Below are 23170 nucleotides of genomic sequence, written 5' to 3'. Positions count from 1 at the left end.
GCATCACCGATCCCTCGGCAGGCAGTAAAACCCTCTCTGATGCATAAAATGGAGAAACTTTGGGTTTTCTCTGTTCTCAGCCTTGTGTTACAGCGCAGGAATTTGTCCTCCTCTCACTAACGTCCAGTGAAAGGAGCATGGCCCTTCCATGGACCAGAACAAGGATCCTCAGTAGCAGGCTGGCAGCTCCACGGCCCCGCGGATCCCTGGGGATGCAGGACTGACCTCACAAGCTCTGGCTAAGCTCTGACATTGGTTTTGGATAAGTTGCTCAATGATAAAAAAGGAATATCATTGCTCACAAGAGATGGAGCAGCCGTATTTGCAATCCACAGCGCAGAGACGCAACGGTGCCGGTTTACAATTCCCCTGGTGTCAGCCGTGCGTGCCGGGGCAGGGGAAGGGGTAAGCGTCCCAGCTTCCCACTTGCCTGGATTTTTTGTCAGAACAGAATCACAACTGGGCACAGGAGGGGAAACTGCTGTGCAAAGTGGATGTGAGGGGCAATGTCTAAGTTCAATAAAAGCTGTGCGTGCCCTGCAGTACGGTATGGGTCACGGGACAGTCCTCACTTCAGGCAAAAGGGGCTGTTGCTAGTGTCCTGCTCCCTGATCCCTCAAGTGCCATCCTTGCAGGATCCAAAGGATTCAAAGGGGGAAAAAGCTTCAAACATACAACTGCTATCTGACCTCACTGTTCCTTGCACTAGGGAAATGTATGAAACCTTCTTTGGTTGCTGAATAATTTGTCTAAAGGAAATAGCAAAGGAACTAGGCAGGATTTGCATAGCCTGGGAAGACTTAGCACAGCCTGGTAAGATTTAGCTCCTGCTTCCCACAGATTCTTCTCCTGAAATACTGGGACTTCTCCTGCATTGTCTGCAGCCCATGACATAACCAAGAAACTCACCCGCACGTGTTAGCACTAGAAAAGCCTTTCAGCAGCTTTCTCCAGCTCTTCGCTGTAGAAGGCAAACACACAGATCTTCTAGGAGCTCTTCTAGGGCTCTCGGGGAATCTCAGTCAGCCGGGAAAAGCACAAAACCAAAGCTGAGATTCAAGCGGGCGTCAGGCTCACCCAGCAACTGGAGGTGAACCAGTGAACAGTTTCGGCCCTAGATGTTCTTGCTGCTCCTGTGTACAACGTGGGGTCATTGCCACAGCTACGGGTCTGCTGGCCTCCGCTTGTGGCTAGCCTGGCCCAGCCCCAGCTGAGTCCCTCCCTGGCCCCTCACTCACATGCTGGGAACTTTCTAAAGGAGTGTTTCCCAGATCCTGCTGCCTTTGCTCCTGCCTTGGGAACTCATCGGCTGGGCTCAATCCGAAACCGCTGGTGCTCGGGGAAAAGGAGTTGTCCTGGCTACAGAGTTCATCTCAGAGTCCAGGCAAAGCTGGCCTCTGCTGCTTGGGAAGGGCTGACCCCCAGCGTTACTGAACCACCATCTTTTTCTTCCTCGTTCTTCTCTTGGGGCTCTTTTTTCTTCCTAGCCTTGTTCCTGCTTTGCTTTGTGATTCTTGGTGATGTCAGTTCTGTCTTCAAGCTGCTGCTGTGTTGCCCCAGCCATTTTCCTCCAGTTTTTCTCTCCGCTCCCTTTCCTCCTCTGGCTCAGCTGCCTTCTCACACACTCACACATGAAGGTGGTCACGGTAACCACAGCTCGCCGTTTGCCTCTTCATGGTAAGTTTGGCTTTGGATCACAGGCTTCAGCATCCCAGTCTTTGCTGTGGTTTCGAACAGCACCAAGGACAGGCAGCAGACTGCTTGCTGAAAGCGAAGCTTCTGGCTTGAAAGTGGAGGGATTGCCTTCCCAGGGATGTCATTCAGGAGATACATGCCCAGCCTGGGCAGGGGCAAAGGCAGAGCTGTGCTGAGGCGAGTGTCCTGCAGACAGATCTCCTTGCCTGGGGAGGATTTTGCCCAGGGCTGTGCCCTGCTCCTGGTGGCTGGAGAATGCAGTGCCAGGCTGCCCTCACCACTTTAGCTGGTCGCTTGAGGTCTGGATCCAGTTCTCATCAGCACCATGGGAAATGCTCCTGGGAATTTCAGTGGAAATCTAATCATCTGTTTCACTGCTCAACTCTATTAGTTAGACCAGCTTCTTTTGTGGTAGGAAAAGTATGGACTTTTCACCACCTGAAACAACTGCCTGGGAGCTGTTTCTTCCCACCCTGGCTCAAAGCAGAGTAATATTCTATGGCTACAAGGACATGCTTCTTGCACTTCAAAGTTACTGTGGATAGGGTTTATACTTGTTATTCCACTTAATGTTTCTGACTTTGAAATGATTATGGGGTCTCCTCTGAATGCTTTATGGGGTAACAAAACTCCAGAAGAACAGGGCCCTTTCCAGCTGAGTAAATAGAAGATATTTTCATAAATCTTCAGACTATTGGAACATCAACAACATTATCCTACATGGGTTGTTATGACTTTGTATTTGAAGAGTTGTATGTTGAAGCTTAGACCTGTGCTTTCAGCCTCGTTTTCTGTTAAGCTAGGAACTTCAAGTAATCCCACAGAGGGTACTTTAGTTAAATAAACTCTCAGAGCCCTACTTCAAGTTCTCTGTAGTCAGCTAGGGTGAAGATTACATTGCTTTGATCATCTCCGCATCCTCAACTGGGAATCCCATTCTTCGACGAAGGATCAATGCCAGAGCTTTACCTCCTCTCTGCTGCTTAAGACCTTAACACACATGGATGACAGGACAGAATAAAACCATGGGGGTTTTCCTGCAGGAGTCCTAGTTTTCTGGGCACTTATTTCCCCTCTCCCCCATTATATCCCAGTACTTTGTGAAGCTTCCCCTCTCATGCGTGATATAGCTTACACTTCAGTAGGCAAGTGAGTTACCTTAGGAGTACCTGCAAGCACTGCTGCTACTACGGGTTGGAGCAAAGACAGGGCACGGAGAAATCTCTGCTGATTAGCCTTAAGCAGCAACGCAGGTGACCCAAACCCAAACACGAGCTGGACAATGGGAATTCAAAGAAATGAACCTAAGGTTGAAGTAAGTTCCTCACTCAAGGTGTGCCCAACCCCTGCAGCACTGAGCAGCTGATTGTTGTGCGCAGGAGCAGCAAGAACATCTAGAGCTGAAAATGTTCACGGTTAACACCCCTCCTCCCCCAAAACATGTTTCAGAGTACAAACCTACCTCTGCCTTGTACCGGAGTGGGAGAGGGATTACCCTGGGCTGTTGGTTCGGTATCCACCTCTCTACCTTTCGGTGCTGGCTGCTCTCAGAAGTGAGCGATGGCTGCTCTGACTTTGGCAACTTCTATAAACCAAGTAGCTTCATGCAGAAATATGGAGACAGAGTAAGAGAAAACACTCCCCACTAAAAAGCTGGAGAAAACAGCCTTTAAATGAGTTTTTCACACCTACATCTGTAAGAAAAACCTGTGCGACAAGTTGGCCAAACCCTCTGCTGACTTTTCTTCTTCTTACTCGTGAAGCTCTGTGCAGGAGACGTCAGCTTCCTCTCTCTGACGCTGGTCACTCACGGTGCCACCTTGCTCTCTGACACACATTGGTTACTCTCAGTCTCTAAGCTGTGGGCATCAGATAGATTTAATAAATTTCATAAGCAGAAATCACATTCTCAGTGGGAATATAGATGTCCTGTGCGACCTGTGACGAGTCAGAGGCATTAACCTCCTCAAGGTCCACACCTTGGGCAGCCAAAGCTCAAACTCTATAGGCAAGAAACAAACCCCTGGCTCCATATGGCACAGACAGAGCAGAAGGGAGCCTACAAAGCTGACGGGAAAAAAGGAACAGACATTTTCAGTGAATTTGAACATGACCAATGAAATCAGCTCAGAGGTACGTTCCTGGCTCATCTGCTGCTTGGTACAGAAAGGCTGCCCAGCTCTCGGGCAGCTAACAGCCATCAAACCAGCTCTCTTCGGCGTTTTCACAACCAGGCTACGTTCTTATTCTCAGCACGGACTTTCATTTCTGCCCGCTGGTTATCTGTTGTTCTTCAAACCCACAGCTGGGGGAAGTGCCTGTGGAGATGGTGTTTTTCTTTCTAAATCAGCAAGATTTTATTTTTTTAAAAATCTTCACAGTTTGCAAGTTGTTTGTAGCCAAAACTCACATATCCCTGTTCAATTTGTTTTCCATCTACTTTATTCTTACTCATAAGCTTAAAAAAATGAATTCAGATAATAAAACCAAAGTATTCTTCTACAGTTCATTATTTGGGCTGAAACACCTTCCCTTGTGTTTGTTTGCCTATGGGAATAGATGGCAAGTCAGAACCTCTGTGATCTTCCCAACTAGGGAGGCAGAAATGGAAAGAATAAGAAATATGGAACAGCTTTTCAGCTGACACAAATCAGCACAGCTCCCTTGTTTTTAGTAAAGCTTCCCTGCTTTTGCCAACTTCAGATCCATGCCTGAGTTGCCTCAAGTGATGAGCCATTTAGGTAGCAATCCCACGGAAATCTAACAGGGCAATAGCCCCTCAGTCTATGTATAAACATAAGCACTCCTGGGAAAAAAATAATTATATCTGTATTTGCATATTATTCTGTCATTCCCCAAATACACCTAACTTCAGAAGCAGCCCTAATATGCACAACAAAAACCAACCGAGTACAGACAAAAAAATGTGTCAGCATTCTAGAGCGAGTAGTTCCTACTTTCCAGTAGTTCAACTTTCAAGTACCTTAGTCAAAGGATAAGTCTTGAATAATACAATGATGGATGGCGCACCCACTCATTTTGCTTCCTCTCCATTCATGAATTACCCAGGAAAAACCAAGTTCATTTACAGCAATCGCTGTTACTTCTTTAAGAAGGGTGTGGGTCATCCAGCCTTCTCCAGGGAAGGGAAAAACTTGACAGAGTTAAGGAATTAGTTCCTGAATGGGCCCTCACTGGAAAGCTGAGAGGGAATGGGAAGGCAAGAGGAGGTCACTGCAAGGCAGGGAAAACAAGGAAATCCTTACATAGATACCTGTTTTTAAAAAATATTTACTTAGTGTGTAGCGTAACTGACCAGACAAATTCAGTGGCATTAAGAACAAGCAAAGATAATTGTACCCGACAGTACAAATTGACAACATGAGTTCTGTGGAGTAAAGGAGATCTGTGAATCAAATCCAGAGTAGACTGGTAAATCTATGTAGTAACCAAGTACAGAGCCAGCACAGTATATGTGGACAGGAATACCTGAACAAAATTCAGAGAAATTTAATGGAACAGAAGAGCTTCTGCTGAACCTAACGGACTAGAATTTAATTTTCCGTCTAATTCTATCATAAATATTTTGGCATGGTCAAAGTGACGTAGCAAAGCCAGACGCGCAGTGTCAAATCATTAAACCAGGACTCGTTTTGTGAAATGGTAAAATTAACGTATTAAAGCCTGTTGTCTGTGCCATATGCATAATTGTTCTGCACTTGCATTTTGAGACTCTTTTCACAATAAGATTTTTAAAATGTTAAGGGCATTGAATAGACTGAAAAATCTTGAAGCACCATGACATCAAATGCTTTGGCATGAATTGTGTTCCCCATGACCTCAGCTTCTGGTTTCTGGGTTTCTACCAGCAAAAAGTGGCAAATGAAACGTGTGTACCTTCAGGAACGACAAGTCTGATGTTAACACAGGACACGTGTCCAGTCCCACTGTAACAGTCTGTTCCCCTTCTTTCTGTGCTGTGGGCATTAATCCCCAGTGCCTAGTGGTTTGCGTTCAGAAATTTTAGGTCTCATCACTTTGGTTGGCCATGACAGTCATCCCCTGGAAGGGCCTTCCGTCATGTAGTTATTCATTGTAGTTATGTAGTTATGCAACGTCATGTAGTTATTCGGTTGTTTACTGTGCTTAGACTTAATCTTCACCTTCAGGATGTTATTTTCATCCATATTCTTCTGTACCTGTCCAAAATTTGCCTCAATATTCTATGTTTGAACGTCTTGATCTACCTTTTACTCTTCCTGTAAGACCCTGGTTTCACATCAATTTAAAACAACAGGTCTTGTAATTAGGTTGGATAACTGCAGTCCAAAATTTTTCCTAGGCAGGACTCCAATAGAGTTAATTGGCTTCAGTGGGAGACTTGTCCAAGTAGGAAGGGCAGGATTTGGCCTCAACGAGACTATAAATTCCAGTTTAAAACTCGGTAGTTGTTCAGAGGCTCACTCCTGTGACAACATCATTCTTCGTGTTTCCTTTCCTGAATTCCTTTCCTAGTCATAGCAGGAAAGCTTTCTGGCACCAAAATTAAATGATAATACTCTGGCCATCTCCCAAAACCCTGTTATGTCTTGAAGAAAACATCATTGTCTCCACTGCCCTCAAAGGGAGTGTAAAGCCTCCAAGACGTCGGGTTTCTACATTTTGTTAGGAAGGGCCAGTTCTTTTCATGTAGGTCATAAACAGGCCCCAATAAACAACCGTGACCCTGCCAAACTCACCAGTTGCTTTAGATGATGTAATAAGTACTTACACTTCCAATAAACCCACAGCGCAGTATTTAAGGTATTCTCCACAGCTATGTAAGGAAGCACGCTGCTATACAACAACTACGGAGGGAATTCTGCCTGCTCAGCCCAAGCAGCACAAGTTAACTACAAGCTCTGGTTCAGGGGTTCCATTCCACTACCGCACACCTCCCGTCCTTTTCAGAAGCTGTAGGCCATGATCCTTTCTTAATTCTCTTTGTGGTAAACATAAACGTTTGGGGTATTACGTGGTCCAAAATATAAGTAAAAAGTTAAACACAGCCTAGTTCAACAGACCATACATAGGGATTTCCATGCTACCAGCCCCTGTAACAAAGTACTCCTCAAGTTTCTTGTAACTGCACAGAAAACACTTCTTTCTTCATATCTGAGATCCCAAACATTTCCCGTTCTTTCAAATGCTTCAGTCACTGAATTATATCCCCCTTTGCCACGGAAATCTTGAGAAAACAAGTCAGTCATGCAGTGCTTCCCGTAGGTCACCAAGTTCCTGCCTGAGCAGCCTTAAGGGGAAAAGAGCTTTTCCAAACCCAAAGCTCTGCACCAAGGCTGCTCGAGCAGTGGTCCCCCTGGTCTCTATCAAGCTACTGGGTTTAGTTCACCAGATGATCTCAGCTACCGTAGAACCACATGGAAAGCCGCTGACCTCTAAAACTTATTACACAAATCATTTATGACCTTGTGAGCTAATGCATCTGGAAATGAGACTGGTACCACCCTGTTTAAAAGGCCCAGGCTCTCCTGGAAAGTCCCAGGACTAAAACCACTGCTGCACTCTGCAATAGCCTTAGAACAAAAGTGCAAACTTTGCATAGAGGCACTTTTGGTAAGAGAAGCTGATCAAATATCCACTGTTTCTCCACTTCTTACAGCATAAACAATGGTACGTGGCCTAAGTCACATACATCCAATTTTGGCTCTAGCCGATGTGATTCCTGGTTTTCAAAAAGAACAGAGATGGGAACACAGATCCTGCTTTCAAATGAATACGCAGCACAGACAACGTGACAGCGCTTGCCAGTTCCATGCTCCCCCAACGCCCAGATACATGCAGTGAACACACAGGAACCCTGAAACAGAATTTATCAGACTCACTCCTGAGAAGACAGTCATCAATCCCCACAGGAAGGGAATGGATGAGATTTCTTTTTAATCTTCTGGGCTGTAGATGGGTCAGGAGCAGGGAGTGTTCAGCGGTTTTGAAGACAAATAAGAAGTGCAAAAAACCTGTGCGAAGACCGAATTTTCATTGACTGTCTTCCCTCCCCGCTGCACCTTCTGTTCTAACAGTGGGCCAAAATGACTGAGATGAAAGTAATTTGTGAACCCGGAGCTCAGTGGAGAAGCAGGGCTGAGTTTTGCTGTTTAAACAGTGACTTCTTTGACAGGTAAGTCTTAGAAGAACACAGTATCTGAGCTGCCTATCACACAGCATATTTTGGAGAAAGACTTTATTTTTGCAGTGAAGCCAGCTCTTCACAGGCAAGTAATGTGAATTCCTCCACGTTAGCTCCCACTGGCCTCCAGGAAATGAAATCTAACTCAAAAAATAGCCATTCTGATGAGGGTTTAAACGAAAAATAAAGACTAAAATGCTAGTCACGATACACCACTGTCAATTTTTTCCCACCTTGGGTAATTTTGGTTCCTAATGGAGTTCATGCTACCTACCTACCTAGGTAAGTAGGTAATTTCACTAATTTAACCCACAAAACATCTATGAATTAAACTGTTTGGTGAAATATATCTTATAGCAGATTGACAGACATTAGGAATCAATGGGATGCTCCTGAGCTTTGACCTTGTTGAGCACTATCAGTCAGTTTGTCCAAATGATTTTCCAAACACTTAGCAACAATTCAGAAAATGGGCCATTAACACATTTTGTCTTGTTATGCAATTTTCCCCTCCCTTCTAAACTGGGCATTTTTCCAGGTCCAGTAGCCAACAATAAATCAATCACAGTCTCTCACAAGCCTTTTGACTTAAATCCTGTCCTGTAGGTTGAGTTAAAAACAGAGCAGAAATCACTGCAGGAGACAAGGCAGTAAGGGGCTACTGGTGACTGCTGTTTAGGAGATGTTTGCTTGACCCACAGCTGTTCTTGTTGCCATTCTTTGTGGACTCCTCTTCATTATCTGTTACAGAATCCTCCTCCTCTTCATCGCTCCGTTCATCTTTCAAGTCCTAGGGAGAAGAAAGCACTGTGAGCATATTCTGTACTTGCAGTATTTACTGTCAGATAAGTTACCAGATTGCTGTTATCAGTGCCGACCTTTCAAAAGCCCCTACAGATGCCAGACAAGCAAGTCTTTTACTGTTAGAGAAATAGGTATCTGGATCTTTACAACGACCTTGAAAAAATAACCAATTAATTTATTTAGCCAGGTGCCCCCATTTGTAGCTGCAAAACGAAAAGATGGCGCACTTAAGTTCCAGAACATGAGACGTCCTCCCTTCTTGGAAATTCCCCATCCTCCTCTGAAGACAAAACACCCCTGTCTTCCATCTGCCTCAGCAAATAAAAGCGCTAAAGGGAACAAATGTAAGGAAAACTAAATATACTAGATAATATCAAAAATGTCCCAGGAAACTCCTCCTCCCCCCAGAATGGAGGCTGACATCCAAGGACAGGCCAGTTCACAACACTTTAATTTTGCAGAACCTAATGTTCTTTAGACAAAATTTCGTCCAGGACCTTGGCCCAGTCATTTGACCTCTTATTGCTTGTTTCTGCTTTCCCTTGTAAAGTGTTACTAGTAATCCCCAGGTGCTGTGGGATTAATTAAGAGTTGTGAAGTGCAGGGAAGATGAAAAGAATATTGTATAAAAGCTAAGTATGATGAATACAGTTGCCCAAACATAGAAGTTGAGAGGCTGCCTGCTTCTGACAGGTGTAAACTAAACAGTGAATAGTCGTGCCAGCATCTCCTGCTATCAACTTTGCTTAAAGAGACTTACTGACCCGAAAATATTCTCCGCTGCCTGATGGTGTATACATAACACCAACATTTGCAAAGAGGAGGCTGTGTCTATACAGCTATCATATACATCTTGGGTATATCATCCTGCTGAGGGAACTATCAGGGAGGACGGGATGGCTGGTCCATTACCAGGGACGAAAGGGCGTCAATGAGACAGATAAAATCCCTTACAAAAATCCCTTCCCAGCTCTATAGGAACATCTTCTAACAATTGGCAACCATGCTTCATCCCCAGACAGTCAAACATAACACTCACTAATGAATATTTCCACCACACAGAGAAAAGACATTGCGTCTACCCAGTATTTCACAGCAAAGGTTAGGGAGAGAGAAGACAATTCTGTGCTATTTGTCATGGCACGTAAACGCACCGTTAGTCTCCTATTTCTCAACTGCTACCATAACCCAAGACCCTACGATGTGTTCAGAAGTTTGGTTCAAACAATCGAGGCTTTCACATTAAAACCAAACCCCTCTATGTCCCTTTCAGTGCAACAAGCTTACAAGAGCAGTGCCTGCCTCCCTAGAAGGACTTGCCATACCAACCGATGACCTGCTCTGCAGACTCAGGGTAGGATGCTGTAGTTAAATTCCTTCTACCTAAGCAGTGGCTGAGAACGGAAACGAGATCAAACCAGGCACCTAAGGAACTTTTCCCATTTCCAGCAGTTTCCTGTGTGAATGGCAGCTGCCACTGGTTGTCTCTTCCAGTTACTTGGAAGGTGACTGGTAGACCTGATACCACCTGATAGAATCACCTGATGCCCTCTAGTTCTTGTGTCAGAGGAGATGGGCAATAGCTATTCCCTCTCCAGCATCGCATGATTTAATAGACCACCTTTCACTTAAAACCAGGAGTTTCCCCGTAGCTGAGGATCAAAACCTGGGCCCTCACACCGTGGCTGACAATTTACCCCTTAGCACCAGGGTATCTAGTTTGTTAACTGGAACTCCCAAAATTTAACAGCCAGTGTTGTCAATGTTCAATTGAGGACTGCAGGTGTCGCGGCGTCTATTCGTAGTGCAGGGGTGTTTGGCCTGCAGGACCATCTGCTGAGGGAGCCCTGAGGCTTCCCTTCCTAACAGAGTACGTTGCCTCCAGAGCCGTGGGCTGGAGCTGGCAGGCACGTTAGCCCTTGCACAATCTGCTGCCTGTACAGTCACACCAGAGACCACTCCATCATGGATAAATCTGTTCTCTTTGTCATCTTTCTGGATCTCAGCTAAAAAGGCAGAGACTGCATGTTCTTCCTGCTCCAAGATTGATGTGCCGAAGTCAGAGATAAGATGCAGAAAGGAGAAACCAGTGCTGTTCCTGCCCATCCTGTATCTGCTCTCAGAATGAGCTAACAACTTCACTTTCTTAGCCTGCTGGTCTGAGGTCTTTCTGAAGCGCCAAATTCATACACAGAAAATAAATGACAGCTTAGTAATAACTCATCCAGTTGCAATCTCATATCCCTTTATATATTACGCTTCGAGTAAAATGTATAGGACTAAAAAGAAAATTAGAGCCTAAACTCCATCTCATCAGAAACTATAAACTTCCTGGAGATTTTCTTTTGCCTTTTCCCTAACAACATACAAAGGGTATCAAAACAAACAAATCTTACTGTAAAAACTGTAAGATAAACTTGGCATGCCATCAGTTAGAGAAAAGGAAAGACAGCCTTTCCCACACAAACAATTTATGAGGTTCTGCCTCTTTCAGATCACCTCTCTCACTCCTGGTAGTTTTGCAGTTTGTATTTGCAGTAAAAGACAAACATTGAGGGTGTGCGGAGAGGCGTGTTACTGTTTTGCTGCCAGAAATATTTCAGGGGGGGGAAAGGAAAAAAAAAAAAAAAAGCAAACTAAACCTATGTACGGCGTCTGATGCAGAACCTGCTAGACTCACTAGAAATACCCTCGTCTTCCTGAGCAGCCCCTGGCTGAAGCTGCAAACATGGGGAGTGACGTGGGAGGAGCGTGTTTGTGCTTCGTGGAGGGGCCTAAGCCAGTAAAGCCCCTAAGTGCGTATTTCATTTTGGGTACCTCATTGTCATCCACAGAAGTTGCCGGTACTCAAACACATGCTTAAGAATTGCTGGCATTCTGCTTTGCTTTCAACGATAGCTGATAAGTGACATTGATTCCTGGGCGTTTTTTAATTTCCTATAGGAATGAGCTGGCATTTTCAGCATGGAACTGGAAACTCTTGATAGGATTTGCTTCCCAGTTTTGATGCCGTCAAGCTGGATGCTGCGATTAAAGGCACTGTATGTAGCAATTAAAAACCATGTAAATGTTTTTTTCCGGCACACAGGAAATCCCTGCGTTTGAGATAATGTCTTACAGATTTCAAAGCAGCGGGAATTAAATTTCTTTGTATTATGAAGCAACCGTTGCAAATTTGCTGAATTTTGGGAAACAGGACTACTTTCGAAATTCTAATATTAATCAGGAAAAAATGCTGCTAAATCAAACCTAAATTTGTATTGTCTTTTTAATCATAAACCTGCTTCCTGACCAAGTGCCTCTACAAGTTCTTGATTTAGATGAGTCTGGCCATTTTTGTCTAGCTTAAGTGACAGAAGAGAACTTTAAATAGCCATAGCTTCATCTGTAACTAGAAAAACAAACAAACCTGTCTTTGCAAAATGTTTAAGCGACCATTATAAATATATTAAGATATCGTAAGCAAAGTTTGTGCATCTTAACTTTGACCTCATAAGACTAACAAAAAAAAAAAGTAACATTTCTTGGATTTTCCCCGCTTTAATACCAAGATGTTTTCTCTGAGCCCCTCACATCATATATTATAGTTGCGTTTTCCAACTCAAAGACTCTGCTCTTACTGTCCCTGAGCAACAACAGATGAATTTACTATCAGAAACACAAGAGCTGGCAAACTGTAAATACCACAACTGAGGCAGTCATTAATACTCACTGCTTTGGTTTAATGGCATCAACTGCATTTATTATACTTCAGATGGTTTAGGGTAACAGACAAAAATGGATGTGTATATTTTATGTTCTGGATGACTAACCAATTTAATCTTTCTAAACGGATGAATGGTTTCAAGGTTTATGAGAAGCAACACTAATGCTATAAAGTCTGCAAGAGAGCCATTTATAGTGAAGCCAAAGCCGCAAACTTTTATAATCTTTTTTCCTTTTGTTTAACCCTTCCACCTGCTGCTCAGTCTGCCTCTTTTAGTTAAATGAACCGTATTTGTTAAGGTAGTTTTGGCTTCTTGCATTTCACTGCTGTTAGAGCATGTATCATTCAAGTCACTAGCACCACATCTTATTACATGAACAGTAAAGGCTCTTCAAGAGACATCACCAAGGAAAAAGATTTCTTGAAAGTAAGAGATGAGCAAGCTTCCTAGGTCGCTTCCCAGCCTCTTGTAAGCAAAAAAACATCATTCAAATCTCCAGCTAAAGTAAAAGAGAATTTACTCCAAATTGTGCAAGTTTGTCTCTCAATAAAGCACTCAGAAATCACTTCCCTCTAGTCAAGTTCTTGGCGCTGCACTCTTTCTGCTGCAGCTGATGAGAGCATCGGGAGAAGGACACGGCTATGCTGGAAGACAGATGGAAGTGGGTTTCCTGTTTCTACATGCTGGCGATACAATCTGAAGCTCACTGGTGGAGAAGCGGGACCGGGCAGACACCACCCATCTCTCCTGCTCCCCTTTACTGGGTACATGGCATCTTCGTCCATGTGCATGTTGAGGTCGCAATGCAGCCATGGCTTCATATCTGATACACAGTAGTTAGAAGTGGGAAGTGCAAGAGCAGAGGAAAAGACAATGTCAAGCCATATTAAAAAAAAAAAAAAAAAAAAAAAGCAAAAATAATTGTAGCAGTGTGGCAGTGTGGATTGATCCTATAAACAGCGAGGAAGCCTTAGCAGCATGCCTTCAGCTTTCTCAGAAAGGGAAAGGCACTTGATAGCAAATGGATCGTTGGGTCAATGCAGCTTACTGCAGGTTGTCAAGTCAAGGTCTCAAAACGTAAATTGTTACTGTAATGACATGCTCCAAAACAGAAATAGCTACTGGGGCAGCATGGAGAAAAAGAAAATGGCTGAGAGATATCTGAGCTGAAGACATTTCCGCAGTGAAGTTCAGGGTTTTTTTTCATGAATCTGCTTCCAATGCAGCTTCTCTCTGGTTCACCCTGATAAAGGCACATAATTTTTAAGAGGCATACCATAACTTCGGTTGGCATTATGAAGGCAATAGTGTAGGGTCTGCTTCATAAATTCATGGTGTAAGGTTGGGAGTACAGTGGTGGGGGGATGCTTGTTTGCTTTTTCAGCTGACCAGCTGAAAGAGAGGACGGCACAGGCTTGCTGTGCCTTAGCACAGGCAAAAGTGGGCAATATCGGTCTGTATCATTCAAGCTCTTTCTCACTGGTGTCACTGTGTCCGTGTGTGGGTGGGAGATACACCAGACCTAACTCATCCAGTGGGATCAACACTGACTCAAGGTTTCTCAGCAGCATAAGGAGATTTCAGTTTTGCTCTTGCCTGGACAAGACTAAAACCAACCTATCTTCTGGGTTAAGCATAATTTATGTCCACACAGTTAACTGGATTTCTGCTACCAGGTATGGATACAGAAAAGCAATTCACAGCTGATTCTGGAATTTTAATTATGTGTTTTCTGATTTGCTACAATTTAGACATTTTCTGATTTAAGTTAGGATAAGAATAAATATTTGAAAATGTATCTTATATGAAAATCAGAATGTCCTAAATCTTCTATCTTAAGGTAGAATTAAGAATATTTTCATTTAAGTATCTACAAACATATTGACTAGATCTTGATTTTTCAGTGTAAAGACAATAAATTTGACAGCACCTGCACATATGGAAACAGCTTGCAGTACAAAGATGAAAGCTGTTAGTCAGGTCAGCAACCACTGACTCAAAAGAGATAACAAACAAGAGAGATAATAAAAAGTCAGTCCAAATAGATAGAAGCGGGTACTCTTCTAACAAATAATACTATAAAGTTGATGAATCTCTGTGTTCAACATGTTTAATTCAACATCAATAATTCAACTCAGCTGACATATGGCTTAATACATCTTTACTTTCCTGTGGAGACTAAGCAATATACATTTGGATTCGGGCATACTGTTCTGTATTTCCAGCCTGGAAGATTTTATTGGAAAATATATTTCCCTTTTCGGCTTATACACACACTAGGCAACATAAATAATGTTGGTCTTCCATGGAAGATGCACTGTTGGACTCTTTTCTGCAGTTTTTAAATGAAGATGCAGACTTTCTAGGTTAATTGTGTTTGACATCTTGTGGCCAAAACTCCTCTTATTTAATCTCTCTATTCTATGTAATACCCGTTCCCCAAGCTTTCCACTGAGTTTTCAGAGAGAACTCAAAGACGACGTATGAAAAACAGATTAAAAGAAAAGTTACACTAACCCCACAAATAGTGAAAAGAACAGTCTCATAAAACTAGATGTTACTATTATAACATGTCCATGATTTTGATTGAGGGAATAAATTCAACCTCAAAAAAATATCACCTGTGTTGTCACTCAGCATAACACACCTGTAACTGGGGCTATAATACCCTGGCTGTTCAGAAGAAATAAATCTTTGTTTACAGTTAATCAGGTACTCTGTGGTTTCAATAAAGTCTGCTAGCTGTGTTATTGAAATCCACTAACTAAACCTTGCACTCAAGTGTATGTGGCTTTACGATAATGTCAAAAGCCCAGGAGGTACTGAGTGAGTCATAATGTCCCACTGCTTTTTGAATTCTTCCAATTTTAAATCCACAGTTGGCAAGGAAACAAAGAACAATATAATAGGCATTTGATGCTGTTCTCTATAGTGAACTTTTTTTTACCCTAAGACAGAACTTGCATTAAGCCAAGGAGTTCAGTGGTATGAACTTTTATCAGAACATGCACTTTTATACCTTATAAACGATTTTTTGGCAACAAAACAGCTGATCAGACACTTGCACTTTTCTCAGTGAGGTATGATACTGCACTTAGGATGAATGTTTTGAAATAACACAGCTGCTAAAGAATATTCCTACAGAAGCCTTATAGCACTATTAGACTAACCTGAAACCACAAAGTGTACAACCACATAAATGACAGGCACTTCTACCCAACGCGTCCATTAAGGTGCTCATTTCTCTATTTTCATTGTTAGGAGGCATTCCATTCCTTTTGTGATGTATCTAAAGGTTACTTCTATTTAAACATTATCAATCCAATTTTCAAGTCACATACCTAACAAGTAATGTCTTTTCACTTGACATTCACATCACAATACCTAAAATAATTTCAACGTTGTATCTATAAACACCCTGATATATTGAGGCTGGATATAAAATACTTTAAGTAGTACCTAATGAGCACGCTTTCTTAAATAGCATTGGAAGTCTTTGAGACTTGTGTGCTTAAGCACTTGGTGGTGGCTTTTCTTCACTAAAGTTCAGCGTGCTGCAAGTCAGGTATCTGTTCAGAGACTGTTCTCTGGGGCTGCTTTATAACCAACAGAACGAGAAATGGCTCTTCCCAGAGCGTGAGCTGCCCCACCGCTGCTGGGGTGAGAACACTGGACACAGAATATTGCTCACTGGAGACACCATTCGTCCTCCACTGACTACACGGGGATCCTTGAACTTGACCTAGACACAGCTTAAGTTACACAGGACAAATCCTACCCTCACACGCTTCACACCCATCACCGCCTGACTCGACTGATAGACTGATGAGGTTGGTTGGTTTGCTCTCTGATGGTGTGAACTCTGCAGTGTGCTGTGCCCAGTCAAAAGTTGTTAGAATTGTGTTACAGGGGAGAGACTGCTCCTTTCAAGATTTCCTCCCTTCTTCACATGTAATAAGGATTATAGAGTACTCCTAGGGAAAACATTTCCTTTAAATATAAGATAGGACAATTTCCGTTCTCAATTGATATTAATCTATCATTAACTAGATTTATTTCAAGCTTTTTTTTTTAATCGATTCAGCAGATTGCAGTACTGCAAACCCCTCTGACAGTATGAGAATTACTCACCTCATAACAAAGTCACAATTCAAACCTCTGCAGCATATATTAAAAATAGTAAATGAAGGCACCAAAAGTTCTGTAGAAGGCCTAGGATTTGCTCTGTGAATTCATTTTTGGCAATTGAAAAAATAAATACATATGCACACTATATATATGTATAGATTTTATATAGGTGCATACATGTAAAACTAGCAACAAATGGAACATTTATTTCATAAATGTCCTGCTACAAAATTAAAAGATATGAGCAGTTAACAAGGGAAGCCAGAAAAAACTGTCAGCAACTGCCCTTCTGTGAACAGCAAAGCAAAAACTTTACCGTTTGTCTTCCATCTGCATTAGGAACTTCCACATAAAAAGAGTCATTTAGATCAGGGATTTACTAGAAGTAGAGTTGGCCTGTGCCAGACACACATGCAGAGAGAGGGGCGGGGGTGCTTGTTTGGCCAGATCCATTGCTGGTGAAAACTAACACAATCGCATTGACTTCAAGTCGAGCCGTGCTCATTTATACCAGCTGAGAACCTGGCCCTGTATCAACACCGCAGACTTTGCTGAACTGGCCAGGGCAGGAGGCTTTGCTTTCAGAATTACATACAGCTTCAGTTTTCTGTTCTTAGAGGCAGTGGTCATCTGCAGCTTCTACCGAAGTCAAAGTCAGCAGCTTTGGGAACAGCAGGCTTTTACTGCAGCACGTAAGGGACCTGCACAGCCTCTTCACGGCACAGCTAAGATCGGAGAGGCAAAGGGAGCATCCACACCCCCAATTTATTGGGCTATGGCCAGAGGATTGAGTCTGCTCTTGCATAGTCTTGTGTGTGCATAACAGGTCTGTGGAAGGGTCCTTTGTCCTCACTGCCACCCCAGCATGCATTCACAAACCCATCTATTCCAATGAAATGCCCAGAAAATATTTTCTTTGGTTTCTTATTAGTTCATTCCTCCACAATGGTCATAACAGTCCTTAACTTCAGTTTTTTAAACTTTACCTGATTTTTATATAATAAAGTGAAAGGTGGTGTGGAATTCTCAGCATTCTAAGTGAGTTTATTTTAAAAAAATGATTTAAAAAAAAAAAATCAAAATTCCAGCAAAGAACACTGTCACTGTTTTGAAATCCGAGATGTATATTTTAGGGTATAGTGTAACATACCTTGCTGGAAGCCATTGCCCAGCTGCTAACCCCTTCTATAATCTGGAGTAAAAAGTGAAATTTAACTAGCAATCTGCCTTTTAGCTCCCAGTGCCAGGAAAACTAACTAGTTGAGGCCAAGGAGACCAGGCAGTGCTCTTGGACTGGCACGTAACATTTGTGCAGTAGAGAACAACTGGTGGCTTTTCGTCCTTCACAGGCCCTGCTGGGCTACACACTTGGACAATACACATTTCTGAGGTCAGCTTTGACTTCACATCTGCAGTAAGGGTAGGACTCCAGAGCTCCACAGCGTGCCCACAGCGGCTTTTCTCCTTTTTGCCTATCATTGTAAATACCAGCCAGCACCTCGGACCCTTTTATGCTTTCTTCTGCCTGCCTCTCACCCCTCCTCCCTCAACTGAATTTGGCAGCCTGAAGCGAGACATGTAGCCAGGCTTTGGGCTTAACTAGATTGCTGTAGCAGAATGGGAAATATGCAGATGAAAGAAAGTCATAACAGGAAGTAATTTCCCTTTACTAGGGCATGAGCCTTCACGCTGCTGACCTGGCTGGCTAGCTCCCATCTCCAGGCTATTAAAAAGCTCATGTCCCAAAGGCAATAATTTGAATCAACTGGGAAGGTTCCCAGATAGACTGGTTTTCATCTCTAAGAGGGAAAACTTTCATTGGTCCTATTTAGTTTCCCCTAATAAGCTATCCTCATGAGAAAACCTGCTATAAATATTTATCTGTTAAGAACCAACAAATTCAACTTCTTCATAACCCATTTTTCTTTAAAATGGGGAAAAGGCAACCCCTACTAATCTAGTTCAATCCATCCTGTGTTTGTGCTAAACCTTCACTCAGAAACTCGAACTCTGAAGCAGGACATAAGTGTGTACTGGCCCTTCCCAGTTCAGAAAGTAACCACAAAATCTCCAGTGAAAGCTTTTCCACAGCTTCCCAGTCCCACAGAGTCATGAAATTGTAACTAACTAGATTATCATTATCCTCTAAAATATATTACTGCTTTTAAAACAAGTACATGGAATTCAGGCAAATACACCTCTCGGTCTGTTTTATCAGCACCCTGATAGCCATTGGTGCAGTACAGGCTTAACAAAACATGTTATGTAAAAGAAAACAAAAAACTTACATGCCTCTAGTTTGGGAAACCAAACCCTGTCCTCTGCTTAACTCCTGTTGAACAGCATTTTTCTGAAATGAATGACTTCTCACTGAATGTGTTAATTCTATTAAATTTCATTTTCTGATTGTAAATGTCCTGAACATAACTTTTTTACTGCTTTGGAAAGAAGAAAAAAAAAAATCAGCTGAAAATCTGCCTTTTTAGGAGTCCAATGAACTGCTGTGCATGCCAAAACCAACTATACATTTCATGCTTCATTTTCACATCCCAGTAATTGCATGGTCTATGGAAGCACAGCACTGTTGTGCATGATTAGGGTCATGTGACGGCCTTTTGCAGCTCCAGTTAAGAGTCAGAGTTTGTTACCTGGGAGCAATCAGGCTCAGCTCACCTATGGTGTGTCTAGTGCACACTGAACAGCACACAGCTCAAGCACGAGCACTGGATCCAAATCTATTTGCCACAAAAGAGATTTAAAATGTAATCTCTTTAGAGGCCATTATACTTTCATGTTATACAGAGCTTTTTGTTCCTATCTATAGTTTTAAGAATAAGATTTCTGATTAGGATTAGATATCTCGAGTTATTGCAGAGTTCAATGAGAAAGTCAGTGCTGCCTCAGCTGCCAGAACAGTGAAGTGTTCGCAGTCACAGCATCCTGGGTGAACACCGGCTGAAGAGTAACTCCGTTTTAATAAAGGAAAACCAGCAGATTTTAAGCACTGTGGATTCATGGTCTAATTCTAAAGGACATAGATTTAATTCTATGAGTAACTAAGGAAAGCAAAGCAAGCAAGTGCTAGGGCCTTAGAATTGTCACACAGAAGTCTGTACTTCTATGGGGAAATGTTTAAGGACCTACAAACCAAAAAACACCCATTGCTTTGAAGAACGTGCTGTAGGCCTGTGTTTTGTGAGCAAGAAAATTCTCGCTCAAGTTCTGCACTGAAAGCCCATACTCCCCAGACCCATGTGGTTACAAAATAAATACAAGATTTCTTTTTATATATATATATATATTAATCATATTTACTTACAATACTTATTTACTAAAAATATGACTTGTTTGATGCAAACAGATCAAGCACAAAAACTAAAGAGGAAAAATCACAAATGTATCCCAGGGAAGGAAGGTTCTGCAGAAGCTGAGGCAAGTCTGAATAGCCTCAGACTAACGCAGCTAAAGGCATCCGTCAGGAGCAGGTAGCAATGGGAACTGTATAACTTAATCTGAAAACTTACACAAAGGGTTATAGCAAGTCTCTGAAGAGATAAAGTCACTGAAAGAAAGATAGAAAGTAACACAGACCAGCACCTCTGCAGGTGTAAAAAATCATTATTCTTCAGTATACGTAGCGAGGGCATGTTTTATAAAGGCAGGCTATGCCTGTGTTCCAAAGGACTTCCAGGCCTTGCCTACACATTAATATGAAAACACATCAAGTATTCTAGTCCACGGGCACGCTTTTAGGGATACAGTTTTAGTCATGTATCCTCTTTTGATACAGAAAAGGGAGTAACCGATTTAAGGACTCTTTATATGGCTACGCGCTTTTCATGGCAAGGCCTCTACTGGCATCCCAGCGTCAGTGTATAAGAGAGAACGAAGGAAAGAAAGTTAACTTGAACTGGCAGAGATTTCTCAGTACAAGAGCAATCATCAGTCAGAACAAAATGCTGAAGTAGAAGATTGATTGCTGGAAACAGCAAAAATATCATAACAAGTATTTCACAGCTCTCATTTCAACCCCAAAATAGTATTTTCTTATTGTTTTCAGCTACCCTTACTCTGTCATTAATCATTCTTTGAATGCCAACTCTCACTGTTCCCTTGGGAATTTGGACCAAGTAAGGAACGAACAAACCACGGACAAGGATACACCCAACCAAAATCTTTACAAAGCCTGTTTACTGAGTACAAAACACCAAAGGAATATTGAAGAATACATAGGTGGCACCAGCTAATTTTCTTTAGAGTGACAATCCAAAAGCCTGCTCTACGGCACTGCAAGGTCTTTTCGGCTTCAGGAAAAGCTAAGAACCACAGTGAATCAAAAAACTGCAGCTGATGACTCCTGAATAATAGTGACTGTTAGTAAGCAGCTCATTACCTTACTTGAAGGCAGCCTGACAGAGACAAAAGAATTAAAAGAGAAAGAAAACACATTTCTGGTCATATTACAGTCTGTTAAAAACCTGCCGTTACCTTCTGCCATTGATGGACTTTGCATCAGCCCTGAAGTATCTGAGTCATGTGGACACCATGCCCATTTCCTACAAACTCACACATATTTTTCAAGATGTAAAGCACTGAAGTCTCAAAACTTTAACTCAGTGTGTAATGATTTTAACATATATTTTACATCTTAATTTGCCATAATAATGTGGCTATAAGCTGCTGTCATTCGCTCCCTTTTTCTGACCTTGGAAATAAAATGTTTAATCTCCATGGGATTTTCCTGGCGAGATATTTTAAATCGGTGCATATGTACATACTTCTCTATATGTTTTTTCAATTTTCCTAAAATATTCTCATATGTGCAGACATGATGACTAGACATGTTTCAGTGGTGCTTGAAACTTGATACAAGTGGGTAATTTAACCATGTAATTGAACAATATTACAGAAACACACGGAGTTTCCAAGGCAACAAAAGGCCTTGGACATCAAGATGGCAGCCAGCAGCGAACATTGCAATTGCCTGACCTAACTTGAAAAGAAATTACACTGAAAAATGTCCTTCCTCTCACAGCAGAACTGATCTAAGATACATGGCTACAGGTCTGACCCTGAAGGGCTTTTCTTGCATGTGCATCTTACTCATACACAGGGTCACAAAATGCCATATGACAAAGGACGTTCGGGTTCCTTTTGGGATATTCTTTTTATATTTTCCAGATGTAAGAACAATCTTTGCTTTGAAAAATTTAGTACTCCTGTCCCCTCAAGTTTATCCCCATTGAAAATAAAAATCTTCTCAATGCAAAGTAGCTGAGTGCAGCTTAGTTTGTCCATGCAGGGTTCCCCCTTATTAAGGCATTTCTGGAGGAATGGGCTGGGGGAAAGGTAGCACAAGTCCCGTGAGCCTGGAGAGCAATGCTGCTCCATGCTACCAGCTTCGGTGCCAGAGACTCCCATGCCTGAGAAAACAGGACACAGAGGGACACAGCAAGATCATATCCTCCCCTTCTTTCCTTTTTCCTCATTTTTATTAACCTCTGGCTGCAGTATTTGGGAGGAGAGAAACTGCAAGGTTTTTAGTCCAAGTTCTTTTTTGCTGAAGCAAGTCAGTCAGTGGAGCAGTTATCCCAGAGGACTGAGGGTAACTGTCCCCTTCATTAGTGCAGAGGGGAGGTGACATCCAAGATGAAAAGCTTCTGACCCGACAGTCTCAGACAAAAGCCATGTCTTCCTGCGGGGAAGTGTAAAGCATGGAAGAAGCTCACGAGGCTGCAGTACTTAGTGTCACTTCTGTACGGATTCCTGCTTTTTATAAAGCCTCCTGCCAGAGTCCAGAGAGGAGTGTCGAATCCAGACCCACAGTTCTAAGCAAGACATGACACAGCTCTGCATGGCCCTTTGAATAACACCAAAGGGGGCTTGGCGGGTATGTGACATCCTGGAGCCTTGGGCCCTCCTGTTTACATCACCCCCCCAGAGTTCCACCTTGCATGTCTTACCAAGACAAGTCCTTTATACCTGTCCTTCAATAAGGGACAACAGCACTGCTCATTGAGAATAAATACATCCAAGCCCACTGACACTCTCACAGGGTGATGACATGGTCCAGAAAGATACAGTCAGAGGAGACACCTGGCCCGGGACGGATGCTAGGAGCTGTTAACGGCTGCACTGTACTGGTTTTCACTGGTGACCCCGATAACCCAAGGCGGCTCAAGGCACAGAGGGCAATAAAGAAAATTCTTTACACCCTTTCTATGCTCAGAGCTTCCTTCAGTTAAACAACAACATCAATCCCTATTCCCAGTTACATCATGACTTAATTTTTCCATCTGAAGTAGCTAACCGTCGCTTCAAGAAAAATGTAAAAAATTGCCTGTTTTGTGAATGAAAACTTCAAAGCCTTGGGCAGAGAAACAAACCCCTTCTAACACAAGGATGATGGCTCACTGGTATTCCACTAAAATAGCAACAGCTATTTGTGTGGAGTATGTCTATAACAAATATGTGGGTATAAAAATGCTGCCTTGCAAACACCGCTCTTTTCGACCTTGCCTTTACAGCTTTGGAGGCACTGGCTGCTTTCACAGCCAAGTTTGCCACCGCTATGGAAAACAGGCTGCACATGCAAGCCAGCTGAAGTCATACAGACTGAAAAGGGCTAGGGCTGCGGCTGCTACCACTGTAA

The 23170-nt window shown here is 42.6% G+C and overlaps 1 protein-coding gene across 1 annotated transcript in view; it reads right to left on the bottom strand.

The window, feature by feature from the left end:
• Positions 1–4119: 4119 nt before the first annotated feature.
• The window catches only part of CERS3 (ceramide synthase 3), a 34942-nt gene continuing 15891 nt past the window's right edge, over positions 4120–23170 (bottom strand). Inside the window, exon 10 of the mRNA XM_037396066.1 lies at positions 4120–8669. Within this exon, the coding sequence (XP_037251963.1) occupies positions 8538–8669 (132 nt within the window). The 3' untranslated portion in view covers positions 4120–8537. The remainder of the gene's footprint in view (positions 8670–23170) is intronic.

This window comes from Falco rusticolus, chromosome 7 (assembly GCF_015220075.1).
Source record: "Falco rusticolus isolate bFalRus1 chromosome 7, bFalRus1.pri, whole genome shotgun sequence".
In the NCBI taxonomy this organism is placed as follows: Eukaryota; Metazoa; Chordata; class Aves; order Falconiformes; family Falconidae; genus Falco; species Falco rusticolus.
Note: the sequence above shows the minus strand (reverse complement) of the source record. Positions and strands in the feature narration are given on the sequence as shown.